The following is a 14,563-nucleotide window of genomic DNA, read 5'->3' on the forward strand; positions in this document are numbered from 1 at the left end:
TCATCAAATACGGGGACAGAAATATTTTCTGCAGTTGAAATAAATTTTGCTTCACTCGAAAACGCTAATTACTATTTCGACGAATCTTTCGCTGATCCAAACATATCTGGTAAAATCAACAAATCGTTAAATCAACGATGGTCGCATGTTCCAGAAAGTTAACGAATTCCACATCCACGTAGTTGCCGACTTGTACAATATTGACGGAAAACGAAACGACCGAAACGTATGCAACTGAAATATTTGATCACCGCTACGGTTCCGTCACCGCGAAACACGTCTCTCGTGGAAACAGTGAATCTCACTTGTAATTCAGACAAGGTAATTCCTTCCGCTTGATCGGCAAAAAAAGATTGTTACGACGAGTGTAGCTGACAAGCAAAGGATAAGATAAGCCCATTCGTAGCAAGGATCACATCTGCAAGGACTCGAAAACGCGACCCTAGTTCCGCGTTGCCTCGGTTCAACCGCACCTTCGCGGTCTCTTTATTGAGATTTTAGGGCTACCATTTACTTTGTGTTTCTCTCAGGGCTTAGCAAACCTTCGTCATGTACAGCCGCCATCCTCTCTAAGCCCCTTGTATAGAACAGGAATGTAACTCAAAGCTTCGGGGCAGGTACAATATACTATATGTATATATACAGTATATACACGTATGTATAAAATAATTTTCGCCCGCGAGATCAGCTGCAAACGGAGAAACGTATGCCTAGTTTTCACCGTATTTCAAGAGTCCTTCACTTATTGGTTCATGTATTCAAGTGAAAAAAAGCATAGGAACTGACAGACCCAGAGTGTACTCGGTGATCGAAAAATAAGGCGTCTACTCCGCAGGTTAGTGAGACATTAGGCGAAAAGAGAGCGCGCGGATCAAGTAGTACAAATCGTCGATGCAGTCAGACCGTTTTACGATTATCACTGATCTCCGTGTTTCCTCCGAGTATCGGTAATACGAACCTCAGAATTTTACCGCACTTGTCGGTCACTTGAAATTTACTACGAGAAGAGAATAGATGGCGAAAGAATCGGTAAGAAATTCTCTGCAGTTTGGTGAGGTTAATTTACGCTCGAACGAAACAACAGGGGGATGAAGCATGCACAAAAAACTGATATAGCGTCGTGGAATCTCAAGTATCTCGTTGAATTTTCATCACGCATAATAAAATACATAGGTATATACATACTACGTATATATATATATACACACACCTAATATCAGGGGTGATAAATACGAGCTTGTGAAAATTGAAACAAGAGACACCCTGTACAATGTAACTCAGGCCTGAGGCTAGCAAAGCCGGACTTTATAACCGGCTTCAGAAAGTATGGAGGGAGGTTTTTGTACTGCGGATATGTACCCCGGTATGTACACAGGCATCCCGTAGATCCATGTGTGCATGTACATAGGTGTATGTACATATCTAGCCGGAGTGGCGGAGGGCGAGAGTATTGTGTGTCTACCGAATATTAGGCTGGGGTTCGTTAGCGAAAAAGCGACATAATCCTGAGGGCAGTGCGGTTGCAGTTTTGTGCTCGAGTACATCTGCGTTCTGCTGTCATCTGCCTCTCTGTGTTTTCACCGCTTGAGGAAGCTTGTTAAACCTCGAGTATCTCGTGTCCAAGGATCGCAGTTCGCCGTTCTTTCGCGGTGAAGAGTTTCTCCTGACTCACCCGGAGACGCACGCACACTTGCATCTTCCCTTGTGCTCTCCACTTGCCGACTCATTTCTAGGTTTGTCTCCCCCCCCCCCTCTCCCGTCGTTATTTTTTTCACGTTTTTAAAAATCCCAGTTGTACAATGAAAGGAAAATAGGAATAGATTTAACAAAATTCTGTTTATGGACAGAAAAAGTAACTTGTCCGAATAGGAACCTTTCTTTATTTTTTTTCATCTTTCACCGATAAATTTTTCAAGCGATTCACGGAGTTCGAACAAATCGCTAAAAATTTCACCCTACCGCAATTGAACTAGTTTTCCATGATTCTTTTTGTACTTTTCACTTTTTGTTCTTCGCACCATCATCGCTCGTGCGCGTTGACGCAGCGGACAGAATTGTCATGCCTATTTGACCAGGGAATTGTTTCGAAGCGATTTCATATTTAACCACTCGCCCTTTGACTTTATAGAGTTTGTTGGTTCAACGTCGATTTCTAGGGAGTTCGCGCCAATCTTGTGTCGATTTTGACCGGACGAATCCTTTGGAGCTTGAGCCCAAGTAAATAACACCTTTCCGAGCTTCGAGGCCCACCTTGTCTTCCGTTAACGAGTGAAGAGTATCTGGTTGGCTAATTGTAGGATTGAAGCTCGGTATTTGACCTTTGAGGTTTCGATTGAGTTCACCCGGGACGAATAGGCAAACAAAACTGCAAGCCCTGCACTCTGCTATATCATTTTTTTTCTCTCATTTTTTTTCCTTCTTATCTCAGTGATTTAAAGTTTCGTACAAGATATTTTTTCCGCTCAATTTACCCGCGACGTATTTTTTTTTTTTTCTCTCTTTCACCCTACGTTACCGTCGACGAGATAAACTTCCGCTTTCGAAAGCGTGGAGCTCAGCTTTCACGCGGTAGACTTCGATGCTGCACTGCAGAAGCTATCGGCTCGTGCTACAAAGTTTTCTCGATATCCTCCCGCTGAGAGGTTTGCCGATACGATTTCGCTTTATCTAGAATCGCTTCGCCGTTTTATTCCATGTTTGAAGTAGAGGAGAAAAGCACTTGTGGAAAAATAAAAAAAAAAAAAACAAAAACAAAATGGAAAATAAAAAAGAATAAAATAGGGAAGAAAACTATTCCGCGATCGACTTCTCGTCCCCCTTTTCCGAGCGAAGCTTCGCGCGAACGAAGATTGAAAACAAAAATGCAATTCACATCACCATCTACTCGGGTAAAATCTCTTTCGCAAATCGCTCGTGTTAGCGGAGCCTGAAATCTGATCCTCGTTCGTAATTACCGCTAGCCATCGGTGAAACTGCCAAAAGATTGGCCAACGCCGCTCCCGTTCCGTGTCCAAGCAGCGTGATGCGTTCTGGGTCGCCGCCAAAAGCGGCCAAATTCTCCCTCAGCCAATGGAGTCCCGCCACCAGATCCATCAGACCGAAATTTCCCTGCGCGCTAGCCTTGGAGCCGGTTTTTAGGAAGCCTGAAAAACGTGGAAAGCACAAACAGAAGCACATTATTGATATTGCAGGTACAATGTATATCTATACAATACGGTCGGACGTTATACTTTTCCTTAAATGTAATGTATAACTGAGGAAATGAAACCGCGGGGGAAAAAAACCACTGTTTCTTTCTTGAGCCATATTTTCACCGCGGATTAAATTGAAAGGGAGCAGAATTATATGTATGTACGCTTAGAATAGAATGGAATGACAGTTATTTTCTCCGCGAGAAGGTTATACGTGTGTGTATATATATACATATATATATATACCAAACCTAATTCACAGGGGCGAGGGAAGAAAAAAGAGAAGTCGAAAAAGAAAAATTCAGTGAATAAAATTTCAAGTCGATGATATATTATTTTTCCCGCGTGATAGATGGATAAGGGTCGGATTCTTATCTTCCTTTCTTGCTTCCTTTTTCCTTTTCTCTCCGTTTCACGTTTTTCCTTTTCTTTTTTAATTCTTTTCATAGCTGGCTCCGCAATTACATTCACCTCACGTAGCTTCGCTCTTGAGATCTGCGGCTGAGGGGGGGGGGGGGGGAGGGGAGGGGGGCTGGACCCGCCGGTGGAACGAAACTCTGGATGCCCCGCAGAGCCGAATCGAACGAGGGGGTGGAATTCAAAAAGGAAAGAACTTCCGGATGGGGCGGAGACTATTAAACGCACTCCAAGCACGGGGTAAAAGGCTGCACAAGATGTGAAAAAAAAAAAAAATAAAAATAGCAAATGCGAAGAGTCCGCACGAGATGTATCCAAGCAGGAAGACTACGAAGACGTATGACGTGTAAAAAACAAAACACCGATTGGCTTACCGCCGTCACTGATTAGCGAACGGAAGCGCCCAAAAAGAGAAAAATGTAAAACGTTCCTATCCGAACCCCTAATTTGTTTTTATTTTGTTTTTATCCCTGTGGCAAACGAACGGGAAAAATTAGGTCGCTAATTGTACGGCATATCGTTAATCTCGGTAGCGTCAATCTCGTCGGTTGTTACTCTTATATTGCATTCACACCCGTATCCTTGCTGCACCACCTTCCATTGTAATGTCTTACCGTTGTTACGTACAACATTATATTATGCTCTTGATCCTTCTTCATTCGCCGTGATCACCGCACTCATTGTCATTTTCACTTAACCCAAATAATTACGACAATGGCTCTGCAGACGGCTTTCTACCTTTCAACGAAATATCCACGCCCACGTGTACGGCTGGCAGTTTTTCGGTGGTTGGATGAGGATGAGACGGAGGAGGGGGAGGTGAAGGAGGAAGAGGATGATGATGATGACGATGGGGAAGATGAGGATATATCGGCAAAGTTTGCCCGTTCTGATGAGGAGACCTTGTCTTCCAAAGTGCCCGAAATATAATGCTCCTCGTTTTGTTATCTTCATTATTCTCATCCCGATTCATTTTTCTATTACTTTCTTTTTTTTTTCTTCTTCTTTTTATTCCTCTTTTTTTTTTTTTTTTTATTCGGCACATTTCTAACGTCGCTACGGGCACTGTTTTTCCTTTTCTCTTTTTATAAAAGCCTGAAATAGGTGGAGGTATAACTCTCCTCGCGAAACGTGCTACGGATTATTTACGACCAGATTAAGAAAATGAGTCCGAACCGGGTCGAAGAAGTTATCGGAGAACACGAGTTCTCAAATTGAAATTGATAAATAATGTTCGTTTTATACGATTTCGAGTAATTGCTGATAAAGAAATACCAATCCATTCTACAAAAGGCGCGAATATTTTTTACATCTTAATTTGTATGCCAGAGTAAATTACTCATCGTCGTTACATACGTTTTAAGACAACGCAACGGTGAAAGAGTTCACATTATTATCTATCTAATTTTCCTTAAATTACAAATCAAATCGTTTACATTTCAACAGTGCAACATTTCGCCTCTGGTAAAATCGCTGTTGAAATATCGTCGGCCGATCGGCGCTGGGCACCAAAAGCCGTATTGATCGGTCAATAACATTGACGGTGTTTGCGCACCAACCATAACAGAGGTCGAATCGGGAATCGAAACACCGAGGATCGTTTAGTTCCCATCAAACCGATCTCGGATAAACACCTGCTTCGAGCACCGAGTGTTGAGTCGTGATACGACATCGCGGTGTAATAAAGAGTGAACAGGTGAGTGCGTGATCCTTTCTCGACTGGTCGGCAATGTTGCGGTGCAAACACCAGGGGCCATTTATTCACCACGTTACGAGGGTAAGTACGTGTTGGTTGAGTTATAATTCAGGTGACTTTGGCAGCAGGAGTTGATTTGTTGAATTCATTAACGGAAATGAGCTACGATGCATCAACGTTGAACGAAGAATTGTACTTTTGTAGGCGATAACAAAAACTGGATGGAATATATGACGTCATTTTCCTAACGTTGTTACAACGATTCGAGGTTACAGTTGAAATTCATGCGATTCAAAGTTTGTTTCTTGTGTACTCGTAAACGGGACGCCGTTTCGAAAACAAAATTTAACTCATTCGAGTACAAGTTCTATACAAGTTAAGGTTGTATCGATCGTACGATATAAAACGGAATAGAAAAAATTGGGAAAATGACAAAGTCAAAGTTAATGAGAAATCAAACTCAAGCCAGTTGATCTGGATTTCATCCACTGAATCTATTTGCAATCTGAAACAAAGTCATAATCGGCTAATTCAAACGGCGGAATTTTGTAATTATTGGTAATTTGAAAAGAGTCGTATTGCTGTTAATATTATACAATTTTCGCATTTAAAAAAAACACACAAAGCAGTGACGTAGCCTTTTTGAAACAAGCCTGTTTCATTTCACTCTGCGGTTTTCAACAACTACGCTAGATTGTTAATGTTTTTCGAATAATTCAATTATAACCACTAAATAATATACCGATGACTATACATATAAGAAGTCAATGAAGCCAAGTTAAATTTTTTAAACCCAAATCGTATTATTTTTGTATTTTGATATAATTTTCCCATCAAAATGCACGGTAACCTATAATGCTTACATCGACGTGAACCCTTGTTCAATAACATATTTATTACAAACAGTGAGCTCTTAGGTAAACAACCGATAATTTCACTCTTCTCTTCTCTTCTCTTCACTTCTCTGTCTTCTCCATATATATATATATATACATATATATATATAAAACTCAACGTTTCGCTGTCTGTCTGTCTGTCTGTCCGTATGTTTGCTTGTAACGCCAGAACTCCTGAACCGATTTTGATTCTTTTTTCCCTTACAGATAGCTAAAACGTCTAGCCAGGTTTTAGGCTATATTTCGTTGCAACGAGATCAATAGTTTCTGTGGTATAACGATATTTGTAAGCCAAGTCGGAACGGGTTGACACACTTAACGCGAACGCTGCCCAAACTCTTTTACAGATAGCGAAAACTTATGTTCAGGAGTTTTCAATCTCTCCGCGAGGTCTATAAAAAGTTCGCGAGAGCATATGGCTCTGTCAAACAGTTTTTGCCCCAAGAATCATTTAAAAATATTCACGGACGGATCCGCAACGAGCTGCACAGCTTTTCTACAGCTACCTGCGTATAGAAATCTTTTGTCTCGGACTCTGCAAACAATGATCTCTTTCATCTCTGAATTCCTTCAAAATTATCTCTCGCGTTTTTCTCTCATCGAACGTCTTTTCCCGTTCCACCTCTCGATCTCAACATCTTTTATCGCACTCTCCTCTCCTCAAATTACGTTCCCATCTCCCTCAAACTCGAGCATATTTTTCCACAAGGATGATGCAACGACTGAGCTTTACGCGTTGCGTTGCGTTGGGAGGGGGTTGAGAGGCGTGACGTGGTAAAAAGCTCCGACAACTCGCGGCCAGCGACGCACCCCGTGAGGAGAAGGCCCGGGCCCCGTCAAGGCTGGTATAAACGGCCACAATCAATACGGGGGTTGCCTCGGCCCACGGAGAACGAACGCGCGCTTCCTTCCTTCCCTCCCTGCGTACAACACACCCTCCGCCCCCGACCCCCGTCCCTCACCTATGCCTGTACGCGTCGTTGGGGGTGTGTAACGCCGGCGGAATGTGGGGGACGTACACGTGCACCAGGGATACGGAGTTAGCACGCTCTACTCTGTAATCTACATGTACCAGCGTCGCGTGTATAGTCCGTTTATAGCGTATATCCGTGGTATATCGGTTAATATTGTATAATCTATGACCAACTATGTGTGAAACCACCCTTTGGTCTCTGCATCGACAGATTTATCGTACGAATTTTAATCCGTTTTATTCCGCTGCTCGTTGGTTGGTTCCCTCGATGGTTATGCAATGAAGGGTGCGAAATCGACTCCGACATCGAGAAGGAAAGTTTCGTACTTTTCAAACTTTTGTTTGACTTTATTTTACGCGGCGGTATTATTGTTCGCGGATATTTTTTACACCCGATCGAAATATTTTCTCACTGTAGTAGTTGTACGATTTTTGTATCGAACTCCTTCCGAAGATGATACTTTGCGACATTTCTCATGAGGTGGGTTCTCATCGATTCTGGGTGATATTTTAAAAAGGGTTTAAGTGTGAGATTTGGGAAGAAAATTTTCGTACAATATTACTGTAATTATATATCTGCCGCTGCTAAGTATGTATAAATTTTTTTACATCTTGTATATTTTTTTTCTACAAAGTTGGTTTGAAAACGTTTCTAATGGTTGCAAAGATTTTTTTCATAGAGTTTCAGTAAATTGTTCGACTCGTTGTTCTAGTTTTGTTAATTTTGGCGAACATTCCGAGTCGTTAAAGCAGTTGAATAATTATCGTAATAGATTAACTGTGCAGGAAATAGAAACTGAGGCTATAAAAGGGATGTTTAAAATAATTGAACCCTGAATTTAACAATACGCACGCGTTTAGGGTTAGAATTTAGCAAACGTTTAGTCGACGTAATTAAATTAAACTCTTACAGCACCTACTGCTTGATGCTGAATAACGTATACGGTACATGCTCGTTTTAACTGCCTTAAAGGTATAAGTTTGTCGGAAGTTTGAGTCAGGTGTTTCATTGAAATACAACCAGTTAGCCACAATGCTTGTTGTATTATACATTTCATCCAATATCCGTATTAAACACGGTCTGCAACACAGATTTCACACATCATACGAGGTATTCCTCGTCAATTCGACAAATAATTCTCCCTCACCATTTTTGACTTCGTTTATAATTATTTTAACGATCGTCGTAGATCTAACTCGAAAAAATCCTCAAATATTCCTCGATCAAAGATGATAATTTTAAACCGAATCCGGAAATGAAATCCATATTTTTTCACATTCTTATCCGTCTAATTTCAGAAAATTGAAAATTCCCAAATTTGCTTAATTTAGTATTTTTTATTGGTAATTGTAATCATCCGCTTGGTTCATAAAAATTAATAATTACCAATATATATATCAAATGAAGCAAATTTGGCAATTTTTTTTCTCTAATTATTCCAATAAATATAAAGAAACAGTTTCGACTTCCGGATTTGGCCTCAGATGATCGTCTTTGATCGAAGAATTTTTAAGAATTTTTTCGACAATTCATTTAAAAAACGTCATTCTGTTGCGATCTTTGAAAATTTATAAAAAAAAAAAAAAGTAGCGGTTGAAGAGAAAAATCTGGCACAGTGTAGAGTTGGAGCAGTCGTATAAAAAAAAATTATAAACGAAATTAAATATTGTGAGGGAAAATCATTCGTCGAGTTGCCGTGGAATACTTCATATACACACATACACACGTGCAATATTGTTATACCCGACCGTGTCTTATTGTAACATTTTTTGCTTGTCTCCTTCTCACCTTCTCGCTATTTTCACTCTCTTTAAAGTAATAAATACCATTTGGTGTGTCAGTTTGACGGGCGAGTACTGAGGCGTCCAATTTAAGGGTATGAATAACGCCTTTTTCATGGTAATAACGTCAATATCGTGTTGTTTTTCCCCCGAATTCTCGTTCGGCCCATACATTACACGTATACCGAGGTTATTGGTGCGTGCATACATACGTACATGATATGCGTAGGTTATACATATACCTATAAGCTGGTATCGAAAATATAAAATTATCTGTGCTTCTACACTGCGGTGACAGAAAGAAAGTGAACAAAATTATGTCCGTGCAATGCACAAGTACGGATTGTTGGATAACTTCTGAAAAATTTTCCGTCAAAGAAAATCTGGGTCTTCTTTTCGTCGTTCGCTTCAACTACGGTGTAATCGATTAGTTTATCAGGGCAGAGGGAGAGAGAGGTATTTGGGTGGTTCTGATGGTATTGTTATGAGCTCAGCGTTTCCTTTTTTTCAGTTTAAACAAAAAGAAGAAGCAAAAAAGAAATTTCGGTATTTCACTCCCTGTTTTCTTCCATTCTTCGCTGCTTATCGCTCTAAGGCCCCTGTCAGTTGCCTGCACGTGTATATATATATATATATATGTATACGCAGGGGAAAGGAATTTATTTTCATACTTGAAAAGTTTCCAACAACCCGATTAAATTATTCCATAATGATATGGGTTTATATTATTATAATTATCATTACCATTATTAAATACGCCAACGTATAATGTAATATTATATACAACTCATAGCGAGCGTTTTGTCCCGGGTCACAGGAATTTTATCCCGTTTCTCGGTGAAAAATTTTCGTAAAACAATTTTCACGACGTTATACCTATACTATACAATATATTATAATACGACTATGCGGCAGAGAAGAGAAATGAAAGTGAGAAAAAAAAAAAAAAAAAAAGAAAAACCACATTTCTTTCTCCTTTACCTTTTGTTCTTTATATTTTTTATTTTATTTTATTTTATTTAATTTTATATTCCATTTACCTCCGCTTTTGTATATTATTATCAGGCGAATTCCATTCGGCGAAAGTAACGCGAAAATAGAAATGTACACGAAGAAACCGGGGTGAATATCACGCTTCGGCGAGACGGTTTCACCGTCGTAAGTTTTTTCCGAGATTCTCGATACCACGCCACCTAGGCGCGTATACCATGTATATGCAAGGTGAAAATCAAAATGTGCCAAGAATGTGAAATGCACCGCACATACGCGTCCCTTCCTCCTTTCCTCCCGTCCGCCTAGCCGTCCAACCAATTTTCAATGGCTCACCGCCGTCTCTGGTTGTCCGGTTTCGACCCTCGGTTATACGCTAACGGATGGACGTCCCGACGGCGCTTCGGGTCAAGGTTAGGGCTCGCAGATTAACCACGGCGTCCCGACGAGGGCGAGAAAGCGACGGAGGCAGGCCGGATAATTCCCTCGGACTTTCGCGGGGAGCAGAGAGGACGAAAACGGGACGAAGGATGTCGATCGGACAGCCCGACGATCCTGGAGCAGGATCCGCCGTTTGACGGAGTGATCGTCGACGCTTTTCGTCTCGTTGCGCTGGATTTCCTGCAGTGATTCAGCGATTGCAAGAAGGGATGAAACGCAGGTTCTCGACGTCTGGTGCATGCCGTTCATCGGGGATTCTTTTGTCTCTCTCATTATTACACCCGACCCGCCTTCGTCGTCGTCGTCGACGTCGTCAACGCCGCATTTTCTTTTGAACCATTGTTTTCAGGGAAACCCGGAGACCTCCGAGACCCGCCCCCCGTCTGTACTCTTTTCCTTGCATAATCCGCAAAGATGCAATCAGGATATAAATAAACGTCTGCGGATGCAAAGAGTCGGCGGAGGTGGAGGAGGAGAGAGAGGAGCCGCGGGGAAAGCTATAATTCCTATTGTTATGGTCAAATTCCAAGGCTATACTTCGTCGTTAAACTTCCTGCAGTACGTTCCTACGTTTTATTCAATCCGATGCGAAATGAGAACTGCGCGGCGTTATGATTTTGCTCAGCCGTGATATTACCGTGCAATGTTCATAAAACGTATTTGATTATGGTATTTACCATGGCGAATTGCCAAAATTTCAATTCAGCGGGATGGAATTATTCGCAAGAAAAATCATCTATAATTCATTCGCACGACGATGAGAAATTTCAGTTTTTGGTAAACAAAAATTTCCCAACGAACGGGGCTGAACCCTCTCAACAAATTCGTAATTCTCGTTTGAAATATCGCTGGACTATTTTTATTCGTGCTACTAAATTAAACGTTTTAATGTCTGTCGGAAATGGACAAGAATTAACAGTAGAACGACCCCGTGTCTCGCTGAATTCACGTTTATACACGGGGAGAAATAGAATGAAAAAATGCGAATTTACAAGAGACATGCAGATACTTGGAAAAAACAACAAAAAAACTTTCGAAATGGCGGAATGTAATTGACTACGACGCAATATCGGTTGGGGACCGTACGTTTTACTTTTTCTCTACTACCTGGTTGATACATTTTCAAGGAAAACGTCTCGCAGGCCAAATTCCAGAGTTTTCCGATGATCGGAGCCGCCTTTAATGCCTTACGTCGTACGACATCTGCTTTTACTACAATTGAATCAGACGTGCCGACGTGCAAGAGCGGAGATCTCGGGACACCCGACTCAGATCTATGATTGCTTTTCAAAAGCCCGCAGTGATAAAACGGCGTGATAAAACTGCGCTGGGAAAAAGAATCTCTTGTTGAGACAGACCGACGTAGAAACGTAAAAAGTAACCCTTTATAGAGTTCACTTTGGCAAAATAAAAAAAGGAAAAAAAAAAAAGACCGCCTCTGTATCTCTTTTACGATCTTTTATACGCCTGACACATTCGTTCGTGCGGTGAATCGCGAAGGGAAAATTCATGAAGTAACGAGAGACCGGCAAGTAGGAGTGAGAAAATAAAAGAAAAGAAAACTTTGGGAAGATTGTTCTTCGAAAAGTTCTCTCTCGAAACACATCGACGCAGTCTTGACGTTTGCCCTCCGAATTTCTCTCTTCCTCGCCTTCGTCTCAAAATCGTCAACGAGTCAAAGCTCGCTCTTCGAAGGGTTGAGCCGATCGCAGACTCGTTACAACCCCGATAAACCCCTCGAGTATTATACAGGCAGGATATTTTTTGGCAACAACAGCCTCTCGCCTCGCTCTCTCAGCTTCCATCGATCAGCCGACCGAGTGTGTGGCGTCAAGTGGCTGCTTACTTTTCCTAATTGTAATCGGGGACCTGAAACGCTAGGGGGACATTCAGCGTGTAGATTAACCGGTTAAGTATTCACCGGGACCGATTAGCAAACGCCGAACTCCCCGCGCACGAACGTAAATACCCTCTGCAGGCATATTCACCACACACGGCGAAAAGGACGGGCTGCCATGTTCCTCGCTGAAAACGTTACCTTAACCCCAAACGATGCTGGGCCCAGAGCTACGAATTAATTCCCCCGTAGGCACTAACGCGGTATAAATGTCTCGATTACAGAATTGGTGATACACCCTCTGACACCTGTCTCCTCTCTCTCTCTCTCTCTCTCTGTACTAAATAGAAATCAACGTTGGGCTTCGTTCGTCTAACCGTCTATTTCTCCATTTTCCTTATACGTTTACAGAACCGGAGTATTCCTCTTTCCACGTGAACTAGAGGGATTCAAAAAGTCAATTAGACTTTGTTGCGGTTTCGGCAGATCTTCTCTTTTTGACAGATCGTTAAAAAGTGCTCGGACGATTCTCAAATGGGTTGTATTTTGCCGAAATGTACAACCTGAGTCTCGATTCTCGTATCCCAGATTTTGCGAGTTATATGTATTTTCAGGACAATTGTGTAATACGTGACTACGGTTCGTGTTTGGTTTCTTTCAGCTCTCCGAGGACGATCTGGAAGTGATTCAGGGTTCCCTTTTCGCTGTATCACGTTTGAAGGAAAGGGGGAATTTCCTTTTTCAGTTTTTCGTATTTGAAGGAGCGTAAGGCGGAGGCGGCTTCCCTTCGGGCCATTTTCCTCCTCATTCCCATCCCTTACTCTCCGTCCGCGATTACTTGAGCAGTATAAAATTTACTTTTTCGGAACAATGCGAGAGCTTTGAAAGCTTTTTGTATTATAACGTATATAACAACGAAACGACGAGACTCGACTGCCGCGGGTTTAAGGATGACTTTTGTACACTTGACCCGCGAAAGGCGAGCGGCGGTATTCGCAGGCACGGGATAGGGTTACGGGAACGGCTTTTGGTCCTCGGATAACTTGTTCGACATCCTTTCAGGAGGAGCTGGAACGGCAGGGAGCTGAGAGTATAGGGTATCGGGTTCCGAGATCTTCGGCAAACCCAAAGACAGCTCGTTATCCTTGGCAAATATTCAGAGCAGATCATCGAGCTATTTACATTCAGCGGAAGGAAAGGACCGGGCTTCCGGAGATCCGAAATCCTCGTAAGATTATATCGAGTGATATTCGCCGAGTTCAGATGTTAACCCAGCCCACGATTGACCCTGCAGGTTTCAAATTTCCCGCCTCTCGCGCCAGTCTCTTCTGGATAAAATCACTTTAGTCTCGAACCCTTGTACTCGCATTATGCATGAACCTTTCCCAGCTATGACTTGGCCGCTCTTCTGACTCGACGTGATCATCGACTTTCATGATACTTTCAAGTATACCCGTCTTGTAGGCTTTCCGAATTTTCCCCAAACTGCCCTGCAGCTCCGCTCTCCGCCGGGAGGTTTTATTGTCAATTTTACACCGTCCTGGGTCCACGAGTGGCAACAGATTTCAATCGAACGGATCTCATAACTATTACCCAGTGTGCGTAGAGAATTTTACCTTATTCGATACGCTTTTCATGCCATCGAAGCTCCTTTATTTCTATCAATAAACGTTCCACTCGCGGATGAAAATAGAAATTCTTCTCGATCGATACCGACATTGATTCGTTTCGCCACTTGACGTTGATCGTGTAGCCGACAGTAATATCAATAAAATTTCACATTCAAAACGAAGCGAATTGATAAGCAAAAAAACATGTTCCAAAAATTATGGGCTTTACAAAATTCATAACAAGATTATTTATGGCTCATTTCGAAGCACGTTTAAAAAGTACAGCAGATGTACCGATTCTTTGCTGGATGTCAAAGTTTGAGTAGTAGCTTCTAGTACCACACTTCGCGCAGTTATAACGATATGCGTAGTACGGTCATATTACAGATGAAATGAGAAGTTATGAAAAAGTAAATAGAAGCGAAGCGCACTTGTAAACTGGTCGGAACCCAAACTCACCCAAAACACCGAGTCGAAAGTTTATGGAGACGACGATGAGCCGGCCCTGGGCCGCCAAGGCTGTTCCATCCAGAGAATTTCCGGCGCCCCAGGAGTACGAGTCGCCGTGGACGAGGAGCAGCGCGGGAAGAAGGTCCGTGGGATTGCCTGGATAAAAATTTGAGAAGAAGAAAATATTGGTCAGTAATCGGCGCCCAGAGAACTTTCGGCGAATTAGGTGACGAAAATTACGGAGTTGCGTTAAACTCGAAGGCTAGAAGCTCGAGGATTC

The 14,563-nt window shown here is 42.1% G+C and overlaps 1 protein-coding gene across 4 annotated transcripts in view; it reads right to left on the bottom strand.

Moving 5' to 3' along the window:
• The window catches only part of LOC124176004 (neuroligin-1-like), a 72,208-nt gene that overhangs the window by 45,978 nt on the left and 11,667 nt on the right, over nt 1-14,563 (bottom strand). For 3 of the 4 annotated variants that reach the window (XM_046556762.1, XM_046556758.1, XM_046556759.1), the window contains exons 2-3: nt 14,293-14,439; nt 2,955-3,143 (exon numbers count right to left, since the gene is read on the bottom strand). In XM_046556762.1, coding sequence (XP_046412718.1) covers nt 2,955-3,143; nt 14,293-14,439 — 336 coding nt within the window. The remainder of the gene's footprint in view (nt 1-2,954; nt 3,144-14,292; nt 14,440-14,563) is intronic. The other variant, XM_046556760.1, reaches the window with a different exon arrangement.

The sequence above is a fragment of the Neodiprion fabricii genome, chromosome 2 (genome assembly GCF_021155785.1).
Source record: "Neodiprion fabricii isolate iyNeoFabr1 chromosome 2, iyNeoFabr1.1, whole genome shotgun sequence".
NCBI classification, from domain to species: Eukaryota; Metazoa; Arthropoda; class Insecta; order Hymenoptera; family Diprionidae; genus Neodiprion; species Neodiprion fabricii.